At 56.8% G+C, this 13235-nt stretch overlaps 1 protein-coding gene across 4 annotated transcripts in view; it reads right to left on the bottom strand.

Moving 5' to 3' along the window:
• grk3 (G protein-coupled receptor kinase 3) overlaps positions 1-13235 on the bottom strand; it is a 52965-nt gene that overhangs the window by 12270 nt on the left and 27460 nt on the right. For all 4 annotated transcript variants that reach the window (XM_088618600.1, XM_088618598.1, XM_088618601.1 and 1 more), the window contains 2 exons: positions 10761-10855; positions 8569-8676 (listed from right to left, as the gene is read on the bottom strand). In XM_088618600.1, coding sequence (XP_088474726.1) covers positions 8569-8676; positions 10761-10855 — 203 coding nt within the window. The remainder of the gene's footprint in view (positions 1-8568; positions 8677-10760; positions 10856-13235) is intronic.

Raw genomic sequence — 13235 nt, forward strand, 5'->3', positions numbered from 1 at the left:
AGTGTAATTTACCAATTATGACAATAAAGCTGTGAATTTAAATCAGATATGAATAAAGTGTGGAGGGGAGTGGGGAGAGTCAGTCAGTGAGTGTGGAGGGGAGTGGGGAGAGTCAGTGAGTGTGGAGGGGAATGGGGAGAGTCAGTCAGTCAGTGAGTCAGTGTGGAGGGGAGTGGGGAGAGTCAGTGAGTGTGGAGGGGAGTGGGGAGAGTCAGTGAGTGAGAGTTGGGGGGAGTGGAGAGAGTCAGTCAGTCAGTGAGTGAGAGTGGGGGGGAGTGGGGAGAGTCAGTCAGTCAGTGAGTGAGAGTGGGGGGGAGTGGGGAGAGTCAGTGAGTGTGGAGGGGAGTGGAGAGAGTCAGTCAGTCAGTGAGTGAGAGTGGGGGGGAGTGGGGAGAGTCAGTCAGTCAGTGAGTGAGAGTGGGGGGGAGTGGGGAGAGTCAGTCAGTCAGTGAGTGAGAGTGGGGGGGAGTGGGGAGAGTCAGTCAGTCAGTGAGTGAGAGTGGGGGGGAGTGGGGAGAGTCAGTCAGTCAGTGAGTCAGTGTGGAGGGGAGTGGGGAGAGTCAGTCAGTGAGTGTGGAGGGGAGTGGGGAGAGTCAGTGAGTGTGGAGGGGAGTGGGGAGAGTCAGTCAGTCAGTGAGTCAGTGTGGAGGAGAGTGGGGAGAGTCAGTCAGTCAGTGAGTCAGTGTGGAGGGGAGTGGGGAGAGTCAGTCAGTGTGGAGGGGAGTGGGGAGAGTCAGTCAGTGTGGAGGGGAGTGGGGAGAGTCAGTCAGTCAGTGAGTGAGTGTGGAGGCGAGTGGGGAGAGTCAGTCAGTGAGTGTGGAGGGGAGTGGGGAGAGTCAGTGAGTGTGGAGGGGAGTGGGGAGAGTCAGTCAGTGTGGAGGGGAATGGGGAGAGTCAGTCAGTGTGGAGGGGAGTGGGGAGAGTCAGTCAGTCAGTGAGTCAGTGTGGAGGGGAGTGGGGAGAGTCAGTCAGTGTGGAGGGGAGTGGGGAGAGTCAGTCAGTGTGGAGGCGAGTGGGGAGAGTCAGTCAGTCAGTGAGTGTGGAGGAGAGTGGGGAGAGTCAGTCAGTGTGGAGGGGAGTGGGGAGAGTCAGTCAGTCAGTGAGTGAGTGTGGAGGCGAGTGGGGAGAGTCAGTCAGTCAGTGAGTGTGGAGGAGAGTGGGGAGAGTCAGTCAGTGTGGAGGGGAGTGGGGAGAGTCAGTCAGTGTGGAGGGGAGTGGGGAGAGTCAGTCAGTGTGGAGGGGAGTGGGGAGAGTCAGTCAGTCAGTGAGTCAGTGTGGAGGAGAGTGGGGAGAGTCAGTCAGTCAGTCAGTCAGTGTGGAGGGGAGTGGGGAGAGTCAGTCAGTCAGTGTGGAGGAGAGTGGGGAGAGTCAGTCAGTCAGTGAGTGTGGAGGGGAGTGGGGAGAGTCAGTCAGTGTGGAGGGGAGTGGGGAGAGTCAGTCAGTCAGTGAGTCAGTGTGGAGGGGAGTGGGGAGAGTCAGTCAGTCAGTGAGTGAGAGTGGGGGGGAGAGGGGAGAGTCAGTCAGTGTGGAGGGGAGTGGGGAGAGTCAGTGAGTGTGGAGGGGAGTGGGGAGAGTCAGTCAGTCAGTGAGTGAGAGTGGGGGGGAGTGGGGAGAGTCAGTCAGTGTGGAGGGGAGTGGGGAGAGTCAGTCAGTCAGTGAGTGAGAGTGGAGGGGAGTGGGGAGAGTCAGTGAGTGTGGAGGGGAGTGGGGAGAGTCAGTCAGTCAGTGACTGAGAGTGGAGGGGAGTGGGGAGAGTCAGTCAGTGTGGGGGGGAGTGGGGAGAGTCAGTCAGTGTGGAGGAGAGTGGGGAGAGTCAGTCAGTCAGTGAGTGAGTGTGGGGGGGAGTGGAGAGAGTCAGTCAGTCAGTGAGTGAGAGTGGGGGGGAGTGGGGAGAGTCAGTGAGTGTGGAGGAGAGTGGGGAGAGTCAGTCAGTCAGTGAGTGAGAGTGGAGGGGAGTGGGGAGAGTCAGTCAGTGTGGAGGAGAGTGGGGAGAGTCAGTGAGTGTGGAGGGGAGTGGGGAGAGTCAGTCAGTCAGTGAGTGAGAGTGGAGGGGAGTGGGGAGAGTCAGTCAGTGTGGGGGGGAGTGGGGAGAGTCAGTCAGTGTGGAGGAGAGTGGGGAGAGTCAGTCAGTCAGTGAGTGAGTGTGGGGGGGAGTGGAGAGTCAGTCAGTCAGTGAGTGAGAGTGGGGGGGAGTGGGGAGAGTCAGTCAGTCAGTGAGTGAGAGTGGGGGGGAGTGGGGAGAGTCAGTCAGTCAGTGAGTGAGAGTGGGGGGGAGTGGGGAGAGTCAGTCAGTCAGTGAGTCAGTGTGGAGGGGAGTGGGGAGAGTCAGTCAGTGAGTGTGGAGGGGAGTGGGGAGAGTCAGTCAGTGTGGAGGGGAGTGGGGAGAGTCAGTCAGTCAGTGAGTCAGTGTGGAGGGGAGTGGGGAGAGTCAGTCAGTCAGTGAGTGAGTGTGGAGGCGAGTGGGGAGAGTCAGTGAGTGTGGAGGGGAGTGGGGAGAGTCAGTCAGTCAGTGAGTCAGTGTGGAGGCGAGTGGGGAGAGTCAGTCAGTGAGTGTGGAGGGGAGTGGGGAGAGTCAGTGAGTGTGGAGGGGAGTGGGGAGAGTCAGTCAGTGTGGAGGGGAGTGGGGAGAGTCAGTCAGTCAGTGAGTGAGTGTGGAGGCGAGTGGGGAGAGTCAGTCAGTCAGTGAGTGTGGAGGAGAGTGGGGAGAGTCAGTCAGTGTGGAGGGGAGTGGGGAGAGTCAGTCAGTCAGTGAGTGAGTGTGGAGGCGAGTGGGGAGAGTCAGTCAGTGAGTGTGGAGGGGAGTGGGGAGAGTCAGTGAGTGTGGAGGGGAGTGGGGAGAGTCAGTCAGTGTGGAGGGGAGTGGGGAGAGTCAGTGAGTGTGGAGGAGAGTGGGGAGAGTCAGTCAGTGTGGAGGGGAGTGGGGAGAGTCAGTCAGTCAGTGAGTGAGTGTGGAGGCGAGTGGGGAGAGTCAGTCAGTCAGTGAGTGTGGAGGAGAGTGGGGAGAGTCAGTCAGTGTGGAGGGGAGTGGGGAGAGTCAGTGAGTGTGGAGGAGAGTGGGGAGAGTCAGTGAGTGTGGAGGAGAGTGGGGAGAGTCAGTCAGTGTGGAGGGGAGTGGGGAGAGTCAGTCAGTCAGTGAGTGAGTGTGGAGGCGAGTGGGGAGAGTCAGTCAGTGAGTGTGGAGGGGAGTGGGGAGAGTCAGTGAGTGTGGAGGGGAGTGGGGAGAGTCAGTCAGTGTGGAGGGGAGTGGGGAGAGTCAGTCAGTCAGTGAGTGAGAGTGGAGGCGAGTGGGGAGAGTCAGTCAGTCAGTGAGTGTGGAGGAGAGTGGGGAGAGTCAGTCAGTGTGGAGGGGAGTGGGGAGAGTCAGTCAGTCAGTGAGTGAGAGTGGGGGGGAGTGGGGAGAGTCAGTCAGTGTGGAGGGGAGTGGGGAGAGTCAGTCAGTCAGTGAGTCAGTGTGGAGGGGAGTGGGGAGAGTCAGTGAGTGTGGAGGGGAATGGGGAGAGTCAGTCAGTCAGTGAGTCAGTGTGGAGGGGAGTGGGGAGAGTCAGTCAGTCAGTGAGTGTGGAGGGGAGTGGGGAGAGTCAGTCAGTGAGTGTGGAGGGGAGTGGGGAGAGTCAGTGAGTGAGAGTTGGGGGGAGTGGAGAGAGTCAGTCAGTCAGTGAGTGAGAGTGGGGGGGAGTGGGGAGAGTCAGTCAGTCAGTGAGTGAGAGTTGGGGGGAGTGGAGAGAGTCAGTCAGTCAGTGAGTGAGAGTGGGGGGGAGTGGGGAGAGTCAGTCAGTCAGTGAGTGAGAGTGGGGGGGAGTGGGGAGAGTCAGTCAGTCAGTGAGTCAGTGTGGAGGGGAGTGGGGAGAGTCAGTCAGTCAGTGAGTCAGTGTGGAGGCGAGTGGGGAGAGTCAGTCAGTGAGTGTGGAGGGGAGTGGGGAGAGTCAGTGAGTGTGGAGGGGAGTGGGGAGAGTCAGTCAGTGTGGAGGGGAGTGGGGAGAGTCAGTCAGTCAGTGAGTGAGTGTGGAGGCGAGTGGGGAGAGTCAGTGAGTGTGGAGGGGAGTGGGGAGAGTCAGTCAGTCAGTGAGTCAGTGTGGAGGCGAGTGGGGAGAGTCAGTCAGTCAGTGAGTGAGTGTGGAGGGGAGTGGGGAGAGTCAGTCAGTGAGTGTGGAGGGGAGTGGGGAGAGTCAGTGAGTGTGGAGGGGAGTGGGGAGAGTCAGTCAGTCAGTGAGTGAGTGTGGAGGCGAGTGGGGAGAGTCAGTCAGTCAGTGAGTGTGGAGGAGAGTGGGGAGAGTCAGTCAGTGTGGAGGGGAGTGGGGAGAGTCAGTCAGTCAGTGAGTGAGTGTGGAGGCGAGTGGGGAGAGTCAGTCAGTGAGTGTGGAGGGGAGTGGGGAGAGTCAGTGAGTGTGGAGGGGAGTGGGGAGAGTCAGTCAGTGTGGAGGGGAGTGGGGAGAGTCAGTGAGTGTGGAGGAGAGTGGGGAGAGTCAGTCAGTGTGGAGGGGAGTGGGGAGAGTCAGTCAGTCAGTGAGTCAGTGTGGAGGGGAGTGAGGAGAGTCAGTGAGTGTGGAGGGGAGTGGGGAGAGTCAGTCAGTGTGGAGGGGAGTGGGGAGAGTCAGTCAGTCAGTGAGTGAGTGTGGAGGCGAGTGGGGAGAGTCAGTCAGTCAGTGAGTGTGGAGGAGAGTGGGGAGAGTCAGTCAGTGTGGAGGGGAGTGGGGAGAGTCAGTCAGTCAGTGAGTGAGTGTGGAGGCGAGTGGGGAGAGTCAGTCAGTGAGTGTGGAGGGGAGTGGGGAGAGTCAGTGAGTGTGGAGGGGAGTGGGGAGAGTCAGTCAGTGTGGAGGGGAGTGGGGAGAGTCAGTCAGTCAGTGTGGAGGGGAGTGGGGAGAGTCAGTGAGTGTGGAGGGGAGTGGGGAGAGTCAGTCAGTGTGGAGGGGAGTGGGGAGAGTCAGTCAGTCAGTGAGTGAGTGTGGAGGCGAGTGGGGAGAGTCAGTCAGTGAGTGTGGAGGGGAGTGGGGAGAGTCAGTCAGTGTGGAGGGGAGTGGGGAGAGTCAGTCAGTGTGGAGGGGAGTGGGGAGAGTCAGTCAGTCAGTGAGTGAGAGTGGAGGCGAGTGGGGAGAGTCAGTCAGTCAGTGAGTGTGGAGGAGAGTGGGGAGAGTCAGTCAGTGTGGAGGGGAGTGGGGAGAGTCAGTCAGTCAGTGAGTGAGAGTGGGGGGGAGTGGGGAGAGTCAGTCAGTGTGGAGGGGAGTGGGGAGAGTCAGTCAGTCAGTGAGTCAGTGTGGAGGGGAGTGGGGAGAGTCAGTGAGTGTGGAGGGGAATGGGGAGAGTCAGTCAGTCAGTGAGTCAGTGTGGAGGGGAGTGGGGAGAGTCAGTCAGTGAGTGTGGAGGGGAGTGGGGAGAGTCAGTCAGTGTGGAGGGGAGTGGGGAGAGTCAGTCAGTGTGGAGGAGAGTGGGGAGAGTCAGTCAGTCAGTGAGTGAGAGTTGGGGGGAGTGGAGAGAGTCAGTCAGTCAGTGAGTGAGAGTGGGGGGGAGTGGGGAGAGTCAGTCAGTCAGTGAGTGAGAGTTGGGGGGAGTGGAGAGAGTCAGTCAGTCAGTGAGTGAGAGTGGGGGGGAGTGGGGAGAGTCAGTCAGTCAGTGAGTGAGAGTGGGGGGGAGTGGGGAGAGTCAGTCAGTCAGTGAGTCAGTGTGGAGGGGAGTGGGGAGAGTCAGTCAGTGAGTGTGGAGGAGAGTGGGGAGAGTCAGTCAGTGTGGAGGGGAATGGGGAGAGTCAGTCAGTCAGTGAGTCAGTGTGGAGGGGAGTGGGGAGAGTCAGTCAGTGTGGAGGGGAGTGGGGAGAGTCAGTCAGTCAGTGAGTCAGTGTGGAGGGGAGTGGGGAGAGTCAGTCAGTCAGTGAGTCAGTGTGGAGGGGAGTGGGGAGAGTCACAGTGTGGAGGGGAGTGGGGAGAGTCAGTCAGTCAGTGAGAGTGGAGGAGAGTGGGGAGAGTCAGTCAGTGTGGAGGGGAGTGGGGAGAGTCAGTGAGTGTGGAGGAGAGTGGGGAGAGTCAGTCAGTCAGTGAGTGAGTGTGGAGGAGAGTGGGGAGAGTCAGTCAGTGTGGAGGGGAGTGGGGAGAGTCAGTCAGTCAGTGAGTCAGTGTGGAGGGGAGTGGGGAGAGTCAGTCAGTCAGTGAGTGTGGAGGGGAGTGGGGAGAGTCAGTGAGTGTGGAGGGGAGTGGGGAGAGTCAGTCAGTGTGGAGGGGAGTGGGGAGAGTCAGTCAGTCAGTGAGTGAGAGTGGAGGAGAGTGGGGAGAGTCAGTCAGTCAGTGAGTGTGGAGGGGAGTGGGGAGAGTCAGTGAGTGTGGAGGGGAGTGGGGAGAGTCAGTCAGTCAGTGAGTCAGTGTGGAGGAGAGTGGGGAGAGTCAGTCAGTCAGTGAGTCAGTGTGGAGGGGAGTGGGGAGAGTCAGTGAGTGAGAGTGGGGGGGAGTGGGGAGAGTCAGTCAGTCAGTGAGTGAGAGTGGGGGGGAGTGGGGAGAGTCAGTCAGTCAGTGAGTGAGAGTGGGGGGGAGTGGGGAGAGTCAGTCAGTCAGTGAGTGAGAGTGGGGGGGAGTGGAGAGAGTCAGTCAGTGTGGAGGGGAGTGGGGAGAGTCAGTCAGTGTGGAGGGGAGTGGGGAGAGTCAGTCAGTCAGTGAGTCAGTGTGGAGGGGAGTGGGGAGAGTCAGTCAGTGAGTGAGTCAGTGTGGAGGGGAGTGGGGAGAGTCAGTCAGTCAGTGAGTGTGGAGGAGAGTGGGGAGAGTCAGTCAGTGTGGAGGGGAGTGGGGAGAGTCAGTCAGTGTGGAGGGGAGTGGGGAGAGTCAGTCAGTGTGGAGGGGAGTGGGGAGAGTCAGTCAGTCAGTGAGTGAGAGTGGGGGGGAGTGGGGAGAGTCAGTCAGTCAGTCAGTGAGTGTGGGGGGGAGTGGGGAGAGTCAGTCAGTGTGGAGGGGAGTGGGGAGAGTCAGTCAGTCAGTGAGTGAGAGTGGGGGGGAGTGGGGAGAGTCAGTCAGTCAGTGAGTGAGAGTGGGGGGGAGTGGGGAGAGTCAGTCAGTCAGTGAGTGAGAGTGGGGGGGAGTGGGGAGAGTCAGTCAGTCAGTGAGTGAGAGTGGGGGGGAGTGGGGAGAGTCAGTCAGTGTGGAGGGGAGTGGGGAGAGTCAGTCAGTCAGTGAGTCAGTGTGGAGGGGAGTGGGGAGAGTCAGTCAGTCAGTGAGTGTGGAGGGGAGTGGGGAGAGTCAGTGAGTGTGGAGGGGAGTGGGGAGAGTCAGTCAGTGTGGAGGGGAGTGGGGAGAGTCAGTCAGTCAGTGAGTGAGAGTGGAGGAGAGTGGGGAGAGTCAGTCAGTCAGTGAGTGTGGAGGGGAGTGGGGAGAGTCAGTGAGTGTGGAGGGGAGTGGGGAGAGTCAGTCAGTCAGTGAGTCAGTGTGGAGGAGAGTGGGGAGAGTCAGTCAGTCAGTGAGTCAGTGTGGAGGGGAGTGGGGAGAGTCAGTGAGTGAGAGTGGGGGGGAGTGGGGAGAGTCAGTCAGTCAGTGAGTGAGAGTGGGGGGGAGTGGGGAGAGTCAGTCAGTCAGTGAGTGAGAGTGGGGGGGAGTGGGGAGAGTCAGTCAGTCAGTGAGTGAGAGTGGGGGGGAGTGGAGAGAGTCAGTCAGTGTGGAGGGGAGTGGGGAGAGTCAGTCAGTGTGGAGGGGAGTGGGGAGAGTCAGTCAGTCAGTGAGTCAGTGTGGAGGGGAGTGGGGAGAGTCAGTCAGTGAGTGAGTCAGTGTGGAGGGGAGTGGGGAGAGTCAGTCAGTCAGTGAGTGTGGAGGAGAGTGGGGAGAGTCAGTCAGTGTGGAGGGGAGTGGGGAGAGTCAGTCAGTGTGGAGGGGAGTGGGGAGAGTCAGTCAGTGTGGAGGGGAGTGGGGAGAGTCAGTCAGTCAGTGAGTGAGAGTGGGGGGGAGTGGGGAGAGTCAGTCAGTCAGTCAGTGAGTGTGGGGGGGAGTGGGGAGAGTCAGTCAGTCAGTGAGTGAGAGTGGGGGGGAGTGGAGAGAGTCAGTCAGTGTGGAGGAGAGTGGGGAGAGTCAGTCAGTCAGTGAGTGTGGAGGGGAGTGGGGAGAGTCAGTCAGTGTGGAGGGGAGTGGGGAGAGTCACCCAGGCACCTGTTCAGTAGATGTCCTCCACTTCTTGTCGCTGGGCTCTCAGTCCCCCTCCTAACTCTAGTCTCAGTCTACAAAGGGATCCCAGTTTCTCTGTGTTGCAAAGCACCCCCTCACCTGACCTCTCTCTTTCTGTGCTTTGATATGTTCAAACACACTGCCACACATCACAGGGACATCAATCACTGTGTGTGTTCCCCCTACACATACACCCCCCACCTGTCTTTCTGCCACTCTCCTCTCCCCACTCTCTTCCTCTGTGAAGTGTGTGACTTGACCTACGAGGTCAAGACCTCCAGCACACCTCAACACTGCCCTTTACTGCAAGACATCAAACACCAAGACAGAGGGAGGGAGAGAGCTGGGAGAGAGCTGAGAGAGACGGGAAGAGAAGAGACGGGGAGAGAGAGCTATGGAGAAGGGAGAGAGCCAGGGAGAAGAGGCACTCAGGCTCAGGACTGACCCCCGCAGCAGTTTGAAGAGCATGCAGCCCAAAGAGAACCAGTCTGCACTGCTGTCATACGCAGTGCCCTTCTGCAGCACCTCTGGTGCCATGTAGCCATGTGTTCCCCTGCAAGACAGAAGAACACAATCAGACAAATGCACAAGCAAGGGATTAAGCAATAACAAACAGCGAGACGGGCACAGAGAGAGAGAGAGCAAGACGGGGACAGAGAGAGACAGAGAGCGAGCGAGCGAGACGGGCACAGAGAGAGAGAGAGCGAGATGGGCACAGAGAGAGACAGGGAGAGCGAGCGAGCGAGCGAGACGGGCACAGAGAGAGAGAGAGCGAGATGGGCACAGAGAGAGACAGGGAGAGCGAGCGAGCGAGCGAGACGGGCACAGAGAGAGAGAGCGAGCGAGACGGGCACAGAGAGAGAGAGCGAGACGGGGACAGAGAGAGAGAGCGAGACGGGGACAGAGAGAGAGAGCGAGACGGGGACAGAGAGAGACAGAGAGCGAGCGAGCGAGACGGGGACAGAGAGAGACAGAGAGCGAGCGAGCAAGCGAGACGGGGACAGAGAGAGACAGAGAGCGAGCGAGCGAGACGGGGACAGAGAGAGACAGAGAGCGAGCGAGCGAGACGGGGACAGAGAGAGACAGAGAGCGAGCGAGCGAGACGGGGACAGAGAGAGACAGAGAGCGAGCGAGACGGGCACAGAGAGAGAGCGAGCGAGACGGGCACAGAGAGAGAGCGAGCGAGACGGGCACAGAGAGAGAGCGAGCGAGACGGGCACAGAGAGAGACAGAGAGCGAGCGAGCGAGCGAGACGGGCACAGAGAGAGAGAGAGCGAGATGGGCACAGAGAGAGACAGGGAGAGCGAGCGAGCGAGCGAGACGGGCACAGAGAGAGAGAGCGAGCGAGACGGGCACAGAGAGAGAGAGCGAGACGGGGACAGAGAGAGACAGAGAGCGAGCGAGCGAGACGGGGACAGAGAGAGACAGAGAGCGAGCGAGCAAGGGAGACGGGGACAGAGAGAGACAGAGAGCGAGCGAGCGAGACGGGGACAGAGAGAGACAGAGAGCGAGCGAGCGAGACGGGGACAGAGAGAGACAGAGAGCGAGCGAGACGGGCACAGAGAGAGAGCGAGCGAGACGGGCACAGAGAGAGAGAGAGAGCGAGCGAGCGAGACGGGCACAGAGAGAGAGAGAGAGAGCGAGCGAGCGAGCGAGCGAGACGGGCACAGAGAGAGAGAGAGCGAGACGGGCACAGAGAGAGAGAGAGCGAGACGGGCACAGTGAGCGAGAGAGCGAGACGGGCACGGAGAGCGAGAGGGAGCGAGACGGGCACAGGGAGAGAGCAAGATGGGCACAGGGAGAGACAGAGAGAGCGAGACGGGCACAGAGAGAGAGACGGGCACAGGGAGAGAGCGAGAGAGCGAGCGAGCGAGACGGGCACAGGGAGAGAGCGAGCGAGACGGGCACAGGGAGAGAGCGAGCGAGACGGGCACAGGGAGAGAGCGGGAGAGCGAGACGGGCACAGGGAGAGAGCGAGCGAGCGAGCGAGGGAGACAGGCACAGAGAGAGAGCGAGCGAGACGGGCACAGGGAGAGAGCGAGCGAGACGGGCACAGGGAGAGAGCGAGCGAGACGGGCACAGGGAGAGAGCGGGAGAGCGAGACGGGCACAGAGAGCGAGCGAGCGAGCGAGACGGGCACAGAGAGCGAGCGAGCGAGCGAGACGGGCACAGAGAGCGAGCGAGCGAGCGAGACGGGCACAGAGAGCGAGCGAGCGAGCGAGACGGGCACAGAGAGCGAGCGAGCGAGCGAGACGGGCACAGAGAGAGAGCGAGCGAGCGAGACGGGCACAGAGAGAGCGAGCGAGCGAGACGGGCACAGAGAGAGCGAGCGAGCGAGACGGGCACAGAGAGAGCGAGCGAGCGAGCGAGACGGGGACAGAGAGAGCGAGCGAGCGAGCGAGACGGGGACAGAGAGAGCGAGCGAGCGAGACGGGGACAGAGAGAGAGAGCGAGCGAGACGGGGACAGAGAGAGAGATAAACAAGCAAAAAGACAGAAATCTGTTAGGCTCTAGACAGACTTAATTCAAAGGTCTGACCAATGAATGAGTGTTGCCAAAGCAACAACAATTATCAGAACAATAGAGACTAACAGAGAGAGAGAGATGGCGAACAGGGAGAGGCAGAGGGATACTGACACGCTGGCATGGGGTTTCTTCTTGGAGAAGTCACAGGCTAGCCCCAGGTCCGATATCCTCACATGGCCATGCTCATCCAGCAGGATATTGGCAGGCTGGAGAGGGGGAGAGGAAGAGCCATCAAAAGAAGCCTATATAAAATAAATTCTTCAACAAGAAGCTGAGTTGTATCCAGCCCATTTTCCTGTATGGAGTGAGGTTTACAGTTCACTCAATCAGAAATGCACATGATAGAAAAAGCACTCAGCTGAAATCCTGCACATACATTTTCAAGGTGCTGGTGTACCACGCCTGCAGGCCTGAACAAGTCCTTGAGACACTGCTCATCCACGTACAGAATTTCAGCCAGATTCAGGAGGCTTCTCAAGAGAAGTAATCCAGAGTCGCTCCGTTTGAAGGCCCTGCAGCTCCTCAGCCAGCTTGCCCTGAACCTCACTACACAGACCCTCACTGCTGCAGACTCAATTATATCACACATCAAAATCAGAGAACACAGGGGCAATTAAAACAAATACCAAAGTACACCTGATAGCTGGTAGCCCGAAACAGAAATAGTCTTGGAGTATCTCTTCATTGGCAGAGATGCAGGCAGATCCTGACCAAGTACAGGCTGAATAACCAAAGGCAACAAGACAACCCTGGCCATCCAGAGAAGAGGTTGTGTGGCCACTGCGAGACAGGAGAGGTCAAGACAATGATGTACTTTCCTGCTCTGTCCAAACACACCCAGGACACTTCAGAGTTTTCGACCTCCCTGCCAACATTAATCAGAAAACCTGGCTGTTCTTCCAGCCCCATAGGCTAGTTTGGGGTTGAGTTCACCCTGTCACAGTCTGAGGGAGACACAGTGAGGATCAGCACAGAGGTACCCCAGGGGTTCACCCTGTCACAGCCTGAGGGAGACACAGCGAGGATCAGCACACAGGTACCCCAGGGGTTCACCTGTCACAGCCTGAGGGAGACAGTGAGGATCAACACACAGGTACCCCAGGGGTTCACCCTGTCACAGCCTGAAATGCAGCTCATAGTGTCTTTGTCCAAACTCTCACAAATTAGAAGAGTAACGTACTTCTTATACATTGATCTCTAGCCAAGACAAAAAAATAGTAATTTTTGAATACGCAAACAGTAAAATACAATTTATTCTTGCTTAGTTTTCTAGTCTGTTTGTTGAGTAGCTACGAAATAAAAGACAGATGTCTTCATATAAAATGATGCTAGATGCTACACGTCAAGATGCTGCAAATCCTTCTGCGAAATCTACAAATTTTTTGTACTTTTCAACTCATAATGTAGCCGCATTCTGTTTATCTTTAAGTAATGTTTTACAAGAGCTTTTCCTGGTTTGCTCGTCCTCTATAAAGTAGCACCAGACTCCAGATCTTTTTCTTCCAGCTGAAAGCATGGAGAACCACAAGCATTTCTTGCATATACGTGGCTTTTCTTTTTCTAATATAATAGGTACAGTGTACACATCTTTTTGTTTATCTGGGTACCAATCAATTAACACTAAGACACACTGAAGTGTGGAGAAGGCAGCTGGAAATCAGGACAGTCAGAAACAGAAGGGAAAAGGAGAAAGCTGCATGCCCTGTTACTGGAGATTCTCACACCCTGAGGCACCACGCAGCCCTAGGACTGGACCCACTACAGCCAGACAGAAAGGACATACGCAAACGGTGAACCTCACGTGACAAAATTCCTTTCAGTACGAGTTTTACTCAGACAGGACATTTTGTCTCATCTTAATGCACTCAAATAAAAAATGCAAAGCAATTTTATCTTTGTCATCGTGGATTATTTGTGAGCGTTTCATCTTCTTCAAAATGAAATGAAATGAAAAACAGGTTGTTGACAAATATATTTGTGTCATAACTGAAGGTGACTAAATAAACACTGATGCAATGGCTGGTATTGGAAATAAATCAACATTTTGAATGATTTGTCAATGTTAATCAGTAAGTGTTCTCTGAATCTCTTCAGTCTTGATCAGAGAAGACTACAAGAAGACCTGATCACAAATTCGAAATCCCCATATCTGTCCCAGTCAGCCCAGAGGACTCCTTCAGATGTAACAGTGAAATATGAATTAAGTGGCACTGTATTTAAAACTAATAACAGGAGGCACTTCTTTACACAAAAGGTTACAGAAACACAGGAAAAGCTGTCCAGCCATGCTGTTGAACCTGATAGCCTGGCTTCTGTCAAGAAACAGTCTGATGATATCCTGAGATCAATTAATACTGACTACAAAATGAGCTAGATGGGCCCATTGTCTTAATGTTCAAAGCTTTGGCAATACTTGTCATGAAAGTCGTGCCAATAAGGCATCTGTGAATTTGAATCTTAGCGAGGGGGAGAGAGGAGGACAGAGGGAAGGAAAGAATTTTAATCAAGGACACAGTCAGTGACACACATAACCCAGATTGGACTTCCATCCCCCAACAACTCTTCCCTTAGTTCAGTTCAATTCCT

Source organism: Lepisosteus platostomus, chromosome 24 (assembly GCF_059453375.1).
Source record: "Lepisosteus platostomus isolate fLepPlt1 chromosome 24, fLepPlt1.hap1, whole genome shotgun sequence".
NCBI classification, from domain to species: Eukaryota; Metazoa; Chordata; class Actinopteri; order Semionotiformes; family Lepisosteidae; genus Lepisosteus; species Lepisosteus platostomus.